The following is a 12,590-nucleotide window of genomic DNA, read 5'->3' as shown; positions in this document are numbered from 1 at the left end:
ACTCTTGCTTGAACCAGGTCTGTTCATGTTTCATAAGGACAAGGTAATTTTATGTACAGGTTCCAGCCTCTTAATCAAGATTAATTCAACCTTCCATTATTCTCTGAGACTATACCTTTTGATTTTTGTATCTAAAAGGAAAGGCTTATCTTGGAAGTTTTCAGTGCTCTCTGAAATTATGTACGACTGGATAACTTCAAATTTTCCAGAAATAAGTCTCCTTTTTTTGTCTTTCATCCCCATGATTTAGCAAAAAAAGGTGTCTTAAGACTTCTCAGAGCAGGTAGGTTAGACAGTGTATTGCTATTACATACAACTCCCACATTCATGTTGTACCTGTAGGATTTCCAGCACACTCCATTTTGGGAGTAACTACTACAGTGAATTTTGATAGCAGTAGCCTCAAGTAAGGTTTTCGTTCTGTCTCCATTAGACACTATAGAATATATCTCCCTGGCAATGTGGCTTGAAGTATAGAGTTCTATTGCAGGTTCTTGTGTTTCTGTCACCTGCAGCAAATCTCATAGATGAGAAGTTAAATAGTAGAATTTCCCAGAAACTAGCAAATAAGTAAATTGAGGTGAAGTTCTGTAAGTAGTTACTCACTTGTTTGTTAAAGGGCAGCTTAGTCTTATTTTTTTAGTAGAGTCTTTTGAGGGGAGGTGTTAGAAATGCTTCAGTAAGCTCAGATGGCTATTTCTCCCTAGCCATGGAGACAGGAAGATTAGCCCCACCTCTGAATCCAGTAGGATTCACCCATCAATCAAGAATGCTCTCTTTACCCTTGAATACAAAGAACTTTCTTTGTAACACCACGTGTTCCATTTCACTGCTGAGATGAAGACTGATATTTAGGAAAAACAGAACTCTGTTAAAGTAACAATAAGACTATGATGACTGTATTCAAGGGGTGTTCAGAATGTGTGCAGATGAGTCCCTTGACGTAACCACTTCATGTAACTACCAAGGTCATTCTTTCAGAATTTAAAATATATAAATTGCAAAAGCCCACACATATGTTATTAGCACTGCATATTGGAACAGTTGTAGTTATTAATGCAGTCATGTGCTTGATATTTTCCCTGATGCCTTTGAATTTGCTAGAATTTTGGGGGTTGATACTAATAAGTTCTTTTGTTGTTGTTAAAGGATAGGTTAGTTGGACTAGCTGGATAAAGAGAAGCAATTGGAGAGAGCTCTGCTCAATTGCTAATAAAGTTGGCATCGGAAATGCCTATTTAGGTAATTAAAAGCTATAGTAGGGAATTGCTCAAGGGCACCTAATCTTGGTCTCTTTTTCGAAACAAACCTAAGATACAAAAAGACTCTTCTGTGTGATGGGATATTTCCATGTACTGTTAAACAATGCATGTAACCTTGAGAAATGGAAAAGGAGCCTGTCTCCTCTGTGGGAATAAAACACCAGCCAGACTTTTAAACAACAGCCTTTGGTGAATCCCCAAGGTGTTTCTGATTCTAGAGTGACAATAATAGAAAAAATGGTGAAGAGCCAGAGGTTTACAAATATCTACCACATATTGAAGAGGCAACTCACTTTTAAGTTAAATCTGAATATTTAAAATGAAGAGCAGCTGGCCTCTTCAGCCATGCAAGCAACTGCAGTAGAAACTTTAAAGAAATCATCTATTTTGTTTGTTCATTCATGGATGACAACCCCAGAAGACAATTGGATGAATTGAACTTTGTAATTCTCCCTTATGATAGCTATAAGATAAGAAATAGTGGTACTCTGCTGAACAAAACAAAAACAAGAAAACAGGTAAAGCTGTGTTCAGTTCAGCAGTGCTTATAAGCCACCAGTATGCAATAAAAATCACTTGCCGCTGTATTCTTCATACTACTTGATTGTAGCTATGTTACATGCCATTAAAGGTTGATTGATTGATTGTAGCTATGCACAAGGTATTCCTGTTACATATATAAGCAGTTTTCCCATTGAGCAATCTTCTGCACTGAATTTTACAATGAAGATTACCTTCTTAGCTTGTATCTTTCCAGGTATGCCTTTAAAGTCTCCTAGCTGGCAAAGAGTTAATCAGCTGTCATGCTGAGAAGTGAATTTGGATGAGCTATCATTAAATTCTTATAAAAAATTGATTTCCTTGGAGAACGTTTCCATCAAACATTTATATAACCTAGAAAAGACCAGCAAGTCTGACACACTTAATAAATACAATATTCTGGACATTTTAAAATGTTAAGGATGGGGAAGCGGGTGCCAAAAAATGTTTGCTGCCAAAACTTGCTATAAAGATGTAATGCATTGCTGTCTTAAACAAATCTGTTTGATTGCTTATGGAGGTACCTTATGAAATATAAATGATATTTCACTCTGTAATGCTATGAGCAGAGAGTTGTCTTTGTATGTATGCATGCAGAAACACCCACATGCATTCAAATATATTTTCAGCCTGTTTTATAAAGGTAAATTAAGTATTTGCAACATGTGCTAAATGAGTGACTTTACCCTGGAAATATTTATCCCTGAGGCTGAATAGAGTAATCTTGTTGGGTGTTAATTTTCTTAAATTTCAAGTTGAGCCACCTCATAATCGGATGGCAGTTCTGTGTGAAGCCAGTTTCCATCAAACTGCATGGCCCTAAACACAAATATTAATGTGCCTGCAAGCTGTAACCACTTGAATGGCTTTTTACCAAAGAGAATACCCACCCCACAAACATGTGCAAATTCTCAATCAAGCAGCTTTTGTTTTTGTGCTTGGTGGTTGTGCTTCTTGATTGAATCCAATGTTACTTTCATTGTTTTCTTCCAGTAAAGCCAACAATCATTCCTGCTTTACAAGAGCTCCACACCTGCCAGCCTGTTGGCATGATACTTAGGCATGTTGTTGCAGGCAATGGCAAGACGTTTGTAAAAGCGTAGAAGGAGATTGAGTTCATGCTTCTTTCCTTTACTCTTTTAAATTCCCTCTCTTCTTCATCCCTTCTTTTTCTACATTGCCTCTGTAATATTCTTAATGATTATGCAGAAGGAAGAGTTTCAATTGACTTCAGCTTATTGAAGAAGACAGTCATCAAGCAGATGGGCACTTCCTCCTTTTGGACAGTTTCCTAGCATATTTAATTGCTTTCATTTCTTGCAGCAAGGATAGTTCCTTTATTTTTGGTCTATTGACGTCTTAAAAGAAAGAAATTGGTACTACTTCTGCTGAAATTATTTCCATTAAGATTTGGCTCAGACAGCTGATTAACTTTCAGTTCTGATATGCTGATGCCAGTAATTTTTGACTGGTTTTTCTACTTGAAGTTTTCCGTCACTATCTCTGTATCTTCCCCTCATCAAAGTTGTTTGCTCAAATATTTACAGACAAGATCTTTTTCTTGAGTGGTGAAAGCTGCTTAGTTTGCTTGAGATATATGAAGCCAGTTATTTAGAGTGTGGTTACTAAGTCCAATTCACTGTACACAACCCATTTTATCTCCCCCTCCCTAATCAAAACAGTTTTATATGACTGAATGAACTTGGGTGGTAATTCAGATCAATATTAAGTGGAAGACTGTTGCCTATAACCAGACCAGGGGGTAAGGAACCCGGTCAGAGGCTTTTCTTGGGAGACAACCACTTTAAATTTCTCCCTGACCTTCTCTCAGTCCCTCAGTATCACTCCCAGAAATCCTGTCAGAACCCTTAATAATTGGCATCAATAACTGGTTTTAAAGGCAAAAACCACAAAATATTTATTAGGTAACAAAAGGCAAGGAAGAGGGATGAAATAATATTGATTATGACTATTCACTATTAAAAAGGTAAATCACTTGGCAGCTGGTTGGCAAAATAATTCAATTACAGAGAGTAGAGATTTTTCAGGCTGAGGTAAAAATATAACAAGACTTTGTCAGAATATCTTTAAACTAAACAATAAACCAGACAGGTTTCAAAGTCCCGCTAGACTCTACTTCACACAGGCTGTCTGTGCCTTCTGGACACTCAGAATGCTGTTTCTTCAGATGTTTTACCTTAACTTTGGCAGTGCCAAATCATTTAAATAGCAAACTTCAATCACTCTTCCACACACAGAGAATTCCTGACTAGTGTCAGTATTCTCCCTCACAGACCCTTTCACACTAGCTATCTTCCAGGACTCACACCCCTCACTACCGATGTGTGTCAGCCCCGCAGCTAGTCCTCTGGTCTGAGTCTTGGGCAACCCTCCTGATCACCAGACTCCAGTTCTCCCCTCAGTGTGTATTTGTGTGATCTAGTTTGTACTTGGAGATTGCCTGATGCTCTGGCAAAATCTCCCACAGAGAGTTTCAAACCACTTGAAAGCGCCCTCTTCAGACAGAGTCCACTCAGCTCTGTCTCCCACAAGGAGCTCAGCCTCTCTGGCCGCTCTCAGCCCCTCGTCCAGTTGGTTTTACAACTGCCCGGCCTATGACCACTGTTTTCACTTCAGACTGGTATTCTGAAGACTTCTCTCAAAGACCCCCTGGCTAAGACTAAAAATCCTGAGGTGATTTTCTGCTGAGCAAACCTCCAAAGGATAGTTTTCTGTTGCTTGGGCAACATTCAAGCCAATCGCTGCAAGCCTGTTTCTCAGCTACTCAGGATAAGGGCCTGAGTTCGCCACACAGGGGTTCAATAGTTTTTGCTTGTAGAACCACTACTGAAGCTAGACAGTAATCTCAAAACTTCCTGATCTCTTTGGCTGTATGGTTTTTTAAAATTCTGTTTGAATTTGAATTTGAATTTTCCAACAATCTCAACCTATTAAAGCAGTAAATCACATTTTTAAACCTTGTGGAAAATCATTATTGTATATACTTAAATTTTCAGGTTAGACATACTTTAGATGTTTCAATAAATGCCATGTTTCTGGCATATTGGACTTTTGAACCATGTGAGACCAATAATATATGATGAGGAATCAATAGAATCATGGTATCCAGTGTGTGTTTGGTCCCTTTGGAAGTTCTTTTTTCTGCTAAGACTGCTGAGTTTCAGGTTTCTTCCGTTACTTGTTTTTCAGCAGTGCTGTGACCTAGGATACCATGCCAGCCTTGGTAGGGCACTCAGAACATTCCTATCAGCAGAGCTGAACCTTGAACAGTCAAAGCATGAAGGCCTAGATGCCATTGAGAATGCTGTGGAGAACTTGGATGCCAACAGTGACAAGCAGCGTCTCATGGAGATGTGCAACAATGTTTTCTGCCCGCCCATGAAATTTGAATTTCAACCTCATATGGGTGATATGGTAAGCTTCTTTCTGTTACTGTGCATATACAGGAATCTCTACTCCCATCATAATTATAAACTATCTGTCCTGTTTGCTAGTCAGTGAATATATTCTTCAGGCAGAACCTCTAGTATGAAAGTAAGTGCTGTGTCCAATCTCGGCATGTTATCGAGTGGGGTTCTTCTCATGTAAAGACCGCATAGAGGTGAGAAGTGTGGGTAGAAAAACCTCTAGATTTCTTAGTTATCAATTTTTACTGTTTATTTATTCAAAGTATTTGTGTTAAATGTTTCTGTCTAGCCTACCTTCTCAGACTCAGGGTAGCTATATTGCAATTGTATTGTAGTTTTAATGAGAAAAGGAGTTATGAATTTATTTTGCCTTTAGGTAAAACTGAATCTGAGAAAATACTTACCTTTTGTACCATGTATATAAAATTAAATTATCATGAGATCTTGACAGAAAAAAAATGAAGTAGCTCAATTTGACAGTTACTTACATCTGACTCTAGAACTGCTGTCGTAGGAATGATCAGAATTGCCAGGTGTACTACTTCTATGGCATACATCTTGACCAGAGTTCTCATTATTTATTGCCTTTTCCAGGTTTGTTCTCTGGTTTATAACAGATTGATGTGGATTTTAAAAAAACTGTTGCTATATAGGCCCACTAGGATTTTCATTACCAGTTTTGGTGATTGTGTGAATATGTTCTTTCTGTGATGAGGTTTTAATTCATTACCTACTTTTCTGTGAGTCTAGCTTATGAGCCAATTCAGTGTATCTTTGGGGGCAATGATGGTCACTGCTCTATGAGTGAAGTTGCACTTCCCTCCGTTCAAATGTAGCATGTCTGCCCAAACTTGCAATAGTCATACAAAGACCCCAGAAAAACACCATCCAGCGCTGTTTGAAACCTTCTTTCAATTTAAGTGGCTCAATGGAAAAACCACTTACATTGGAAGACGTCTGCTGAGGCTGGAAGAAATCTTCAGACTGCTGAGCGGAGTGGCTGAATATACCAATGATTGAATCTGTTATAGTTGTACAGATTGTCAGATCAGTTTCCTACAAAATGAATATATGAAACCGCCATGCAGTCTAGATGTATGTAAACTCAATTTGAATGTTAAACTCAAGTGTGGATACTAGAAGGTGATGCAGGTACACCAGAAGGTGTGCCCTTGTTCCTAACCTATGTAGGGGGTTGTGTCACTTTTTGCATTATCCAATCCAGACTTTAAATAAAATCCCTTATTCAGGCTGACATTCCGCCAAAGTCTTGATGTCTTCTCTGGTAATCTGAGTTGATATTTCTTGTAAGCAACAGCATTTTGAGCTTGAAAGGAAGAATATGTGACTTTCAGCTCTGGAACTGGGGGTCTGAGTAACTATTCATTGACATTAAGGTGCCAGTCTAGAATGGTGAATTCATCATTTTTCTTTTTGTAAGTTTTTTTTCTATGAATCCTTCCTGTATAACAAAATGTCTAATAAATTGTGTTTGCTGAATGGTAAGCCATAAAATTGAAGGTTGATATTTTATTGCACATTCTCTGGTATTTATTGCATGCTTCCTTCGTTCTACCATACTTAGTCTCAAGAGATGATGTTGCATACACTGTAAGAGTTGTATTTGCATACAAGTTTTCTTGTATGTGAAATTCTCTCCACTTTTGCACACAGCTGCAACATATTAGAGTTCGTGTTGTAAGCAGGGCTGGCTTGCCCACTAGGCAAATTAGGCATTTACCTAGGGCGCTGGGAGGAGGGTGCCAAATTGGGCTCCCCCCCTCCTGGTACCCCAGACAGATGCCTAATTTGCCCCATCCGGCATGCTGAGAGGAGCGACGCCAGCCTCCCCTTACCCATTTTGATGCAGGCTTTATGGAGACGCCCACATTGAAGTGGGTAAGGGGAGGCTGGTGTCGCTTCTCTCAGCACACTGGAGGGGGGGTGGAAGGTGGCCTGCCCGTCCCCAACCCACTCACAGGAGCACGCCAACCTCCCCTTACCCGGGCCACTTCAACCTGGGCATTTCTGTAAAGCGTTCTCTTAGGAGAGAGTGCAGCGTGACGAAGCTTCGCTTGGGAGTGAAGCCTCATTGTGGTGTGCATTATGGAAATACCTGAGTAAAAGGGAAGGGGAGGGGCATGGCATAGGCAGGCAGGCAGAGGGGAGGGCCGGTGGGGCTTGGCATCGCAGGGCAGTGCTGCGGAGGGATCACCACAGGGCAACTTTGCCTGGCCACCCGGGGCACCCTAGGGCCAGCCCTGGTTATAAGTGCCACTGGATCCCATGCAGAATGCTAACATGCAGAATGCTAACACATGTCTTGTTTTATGTGTTGCATATAATTTTTCTCAGAATTATGATTGCTTTAAAGATTTTATCAACAGCATTTCTTTTCTTACTTTCATGTTTGTTCATAATGAGCACACTGTTCACACAGTATAAGTCTTTAAGTGTTGTAGTGTGTGGTCATCTGTGTGCATGGCAAAGGTTCATGGTTCAAACATTCAGTAGGTCTGAGCTGTACTGCAGAATCCATTCACTTCTGTCAGCTGTATCTTATTTAGAATATTTTTATGCCACTTTGAATGTTCAGTAAATTTGGTTACAATAGAGTTAAAATGTACAATAATTCAATAAAAAATCAAATATGCAATCAAAACAGCCCTTGATTTAAAAAAAAACATTGTTAAATTCCGATGGTAAGATTTAACTTAGATCAAGTCAATTTAATTTAGATTACATTGTAGCTTGTTGACTCTCGCTCACTTGACCACATCCCAAAGACAGCAGCAGCTACAGTATGTTAATAATGAATGTTAAAATGTGGGGGCACAAAATTTGCTGAGATGGATATTGGAAATTATGAAATTATATTAATGAAGTTTGACAATGACTAATAGACATGTACCCTCATCTGTGTTGGTGCATCTTCACGTACCCTCATCTGTGTTGGTGCATCCACCAGGATTGTCATTAAACATACACACAAACTATAAAGAGTTGTTTATTACCATTGTTAACAATAAGTGTATTCAGGATCTGAAACAGTTAGATATACATAAATGTCTGTGTGCCTCATACCCACTTGAATATACTGGGATGTGAACTGGCTTCATGTCATAACAAGCAATTAGATTTAGGTTTGCTTCACGTGTGTGATATGTGTGTCAGTTTCTCTGATTATACCCTGGTGATGGTATTTGAAAGTGGCATCAGCTTATGTGGAAATGCCTAAGTTCAATTTTTTCTGAATAACTGGGGGCCTATCTGTAGTGGAATTCCAAAGTAAGTAACTTTTAGACATAGGGTTTTTACTTTCTGGAAGTGTAGCCACTGCACCTTATTATTGTGTAAGAATGTTGATGATGCAACAAATTCCCTGGATTTGGGAAAGGTAAGAAATTTATTGCTCCAGGCTCCTCGAAGAGCAGAGGGGTGGGAATAGTATTTAATTCTAAAATAGATTTTGTTGCAGATAAGGTAATGAGAGATAAGGATGGAAGGTTTATTTTTGTACAGGGTCATTTGGAGGGAGAGCCGGTGGCTTTAGCTTCTTTGTACCTCCCTAATGTGCATCAGTTGAATGTATTGTATAGATTTTTGCAGAAGTTTGAAAAATTTTCACCCTATACTAAAATAATAGGGGGGGATTTTAATATTGATTTGCAGGGGAAAGGCAATGTTAAAAAAAGAAAGGCAGAGAAATTTAAAAGAGTGTGCGGGAAATTTGGTCTGCTAGAATTATGGATGGAAATGTTTCCTAATGATGATGTGTATTCTTTTTACTCTGCCGTGCATGGAACTTATTCAAGATTGGATGGAATCCTAGTCTCTCAAGAAATGAGGAATTGGGTTAAAGATATGGAGATTGGGATGATTAAGATTACTGATCATGCCCCTGTTTCAGCCTTTTTGCAAATAGGTCATTGTAATAGATCTTATAATTGGAAGTTTAATCCATGGTTAGTGGCTGATGAAGAAAGTAAGTGTAATATTAAAAATGCAATGGAAAGATATTTTGAGGAGAATAGGAAATCAGATACTTCATTAACAATAATATGGAAAGCAATGAAAGCCACTATTAGAGGTGTGTGTATACAGAATTTGGTGAGATTGAAGAAAGGTAAAGATAGGAAAATTAAAGAAGTAGAAGAAGAAGTTAGAGTATTGGAGGAGAAATTTAGGAAATCTAAGAAGAAGGAGGATAAAGAACAAGTAGTTAGGAAAAGGGAAGAGTTGAATGTATTGGATGTTAATAGGACTACGTTAAAATTATGGTATAACAGATGATGCAACAAATGATATTTTGAAGAATGCTAAAGATTTGTTTAGATGCGAAGGATTTCTTTGAAGGACTTCCTCCTCCAGCCCACTAGCTAGTATGCTATTTTTATTGTCCCTAGTTTATTTTCATAGCTTGTTTTGCTATTGATAATTCTTATTTGTTTTTATGATTTTATCATATTCTTATTTTAAACCGCTCTAAGTATATGCATTTTCTAATTAAATATTACTGCTTCTGTGTCATATTATCACTACCCCACAGATAACTCTGCTTCTAGCATACCTTTATTTTTTTTAATGCATTACTAACAGTCAGGAGCAGATTTAACTGATTTAAATGTGTAAGATGAATGAGAGAAGGCTATAACCCAGAAATGAGACAGCCACTTCTGCCTTCGGGCATATTCTGCCTGGCCCAGAGCCTTCGGGCATATTCTGCCTGGCCCAGAGCCTAGCTTCAGTTTAAATAGGCCAATCAATTCAAGAGTTGCAGACTCCAGGACTCACGAGGAAGTTGAGGGAAACACTGGGGTCCTTACTCTTAGCCAGCTGAGTATGAATTGCCCTAACAACCCCACTGGCTTCTGGCTCCCTGCTCTGCTTTCATCAGCCCAGCATCTTGTTTAGGGGATTGCCTCTGCTCCACTGTTGTGGTGATCTGTGTGCTATTCTAATTAAATCTATCTAAAGATAAAACAGTTACACAAATTCCAAATGCATGAATTTAACTAGTCCCCCAAATCCTGTTCAGTTAAACAGTGTTTATGGCAGATCTCAAAGAAACCACTATGTTGAAGCTGATTTGCAGATCTTCAGTGGAGCATTCTATTGCTCCCCCTTTTCGGTAGCATCAGCTCTAAAATTTTTGTTGTAAAATTTGTCCAACAGCTATGTGTACACCTGAGGATTGGTTTAACTTCCAATGAAAACTTGAAAGAAGTTCTTGTGTGGAAATTTAGAGTCTGAAGTTCAAGATAAAAAATTAGGTTGTTTAATGTGTAGGGGCTGAATTTAGTATTAGAAGGTAGTGTATTGCTGATTTCATTGCAATTTACATAGTGTTCAAAGGGGTGGTTTAAATAAGGCTTTAGAATGTTTGTGATCAATTGCAGTTGAATGGTTTCCGTTAGCGTGGCTAGAACCTCATTGAGCCAAACACCATAGTGGTTTGAATCCCATGACCCATTGGTGCAAGAAGCACAAATCTTTCTCACATTATCTTCCCACTTGCAGTCCCTTTTAAGACTGGGAAAGTTGAATCCCAAGGTTCCATTATTAATAGTCATGCAGATGTGGGGGGGGGGACTGCAGTAAGGGAAAAAGAACTTCTTCCCATTCTGCAAGTGCTTGTTCAACTGATGCAAGAGGCAGGCATTATTATTATTATTATTATTATTATTATTATTATTATTATTATTATTATTATTATTATTATTATTATTATTAAATTTTATTTGTATCCTGCCCTCCCCGCCTAGGCAGGCTCAGGGCAGCTAACAACATTCAATAAGACATTATACAGTGATTTATACATTATACAGGCATGTGATTTTACTCCTCCCTTCTCAGTGTAGCACCCTGATCTGTGTGTGTCTCATGACTCATGTGTGCATCTCATGTTTGAAGGGACTTCTGGAGGGAGAAAAAAGATTAATGACCACCAGCATCTTTTGCTGGTAGATTGCTGGAACCAACTAAGTCGTGGTTTAAGCTGTGCAGGGCAAATTTTCATACTTTTCCTTTCTAAGACTGGAACAACATTGTATATGCTTGATAAATAGGATGCTAACATGTTTCACTAGTCCTACAGCCTATTTAAAGAGGCCAAGCCCATCTCATGTAATTTATTCCAGAGCAGGCATCAGTACAGAATTCCTAGTGGTTGTTGTTTCTGACTGTTCTATGCTCTGCATCCACCTCTCCCCACCCCTGCCCAGAGGTCAGACCTAAGAAAGCAAAGAAACCTTTGTTCTGTGGTTCAGCACAAAGGTCCAGACTTCTTATGCATCATGACATATGGTTTTTAATGCAGAACTCAGAAATCAAGGTCAATGTCTGGAATCCCTTTTCAATAGTGCCTTTTTTTCAGGTGTCCCAGCTGTGTGCTCAGCAGCCAGTGCAGAGTGAATTGGTACAGAGATGTCAGCAGCTGCAGTCTAGATTATCCACACTGAAGATTGAAAATGAAGAGGTGAGCTAACAAAATTCTAGGTCTCTCATAGCATTTCTCTGTATGTGTGCCTTCCCTGTAATCCTGTTTGCTATGGCCTGTTGTGAATTGGGAAAAGGAGGGGCAATGGGAAGGGTGAGGGTAATAATCTCTACACTTCATCTGATCCAGAAACTTGCAAGGCAAACCAAATGCTATCAGTTTCCTCACATAAATCCCTCTTGGCTGGTTGCATTCAAAGTGGATCTTTAGATGGGGTATTCCTATATATCATTGTCTTCTTGAATTTTCTTCGTTTTATGTGTTAATGCTAATTGAAACTACATACTTTCTTTATGTTGTAATGGAATTTTATGTTTTATTGTACAGCTATGTTCTACAGAGCTGCTCTGGTTAATATGAGGTGTTTGTATTTGGAATGAAAGCCAACTTTTAACTAACTACCCCTCTTTTTAATGTGATGCCATTCGGTAGGAAAGAGAAAAATCCTGAACTACTTTCTACTTAGGTAGAAATTTAAAGTTGTGATTGCTTGGATTTCTGCTTGATTCTTTAATACTCCTAAGGTGAAATATCCCATTTGAACACTTTAGAAACTGGTGATTTAAATCTTAATAGGAGTGTATTAGACTTTTTTTTTTTTAAAGATGTTTTGCTGTTAGGTGGTGCCATAAAATGGCAAAGTTTGAAAGGAGCATTTCAAAAAGAAAAATGGCAGATCTTGTTGCTTTTCTACAGAAAATTAGGATTCCAGCAGGCTCCTGTCAGCTACTTGAGTTGCTGCAGTTGCATCCAGCAGATGCTTGTAATGCAGTGGCTAAATTGCCATCCAATATAAGTAATCCAATATTAGACTAGGATGTAGATTACGGTGGCCATGTCTCACTTTTCAAGGAAGGGATT

The 12,590-nt window shown here is 38.7% G+C and overlaps 1 protein-coding gene across 6 annotated transcripts in view; it reads left to right on the top strand.

Annotated features, from left to right (window-relative positions):
• The window catches only part of SRGAP2 (SLIT-ROBO Rho GTPase activating protein 2), a 329,055-nt gene that overhangs the window by 218,371 nt on the left and 98,094 nt on the right, over window positions 1-12,590 (top strand). For 4 of the 6 annotated variants that reach the window (XM_060231292.1, XM_060231294.1, XM_060231296.1 and 1 more), the window contains 2 exons: window positions 5,013-5,237; window positions 11,607-11,708. In XM_060231292.1, the coding sequence (XP_060087275.1) occupies window positions 5,013-5,237; window positions 11,607-11,708 (327 nt within the window). The remainder of the gene's footprint in view (window positions 1-5,012; window positions 5,238-11,606; window positions 11,709-12,590) is intronic. The other 2 variants (XM_060231295.1, XM_060231293.1) reach the window with 1 other exon arrangement.

The sequence above is a fragment of the Heteronotia binoei genome, chromosome 2 (genome assembly GCF_032191835.1).
Source record: "Heteronotia binoei isolate CCM8104 ecotype False Entrance Well chromosome 2, APGP_CSIRO_Hbin_v1, whole genome shotgun sequence".
Lineage (NCBI taxonomy): Eukaryota > Metazoa > Chordata > Lepidosauria > Squamata > Gekkonidae > Heteronotia > Heteronotia binoei.
This window is presented reverse-complemented; position numbering and strand designations above follow the sequence as displayed.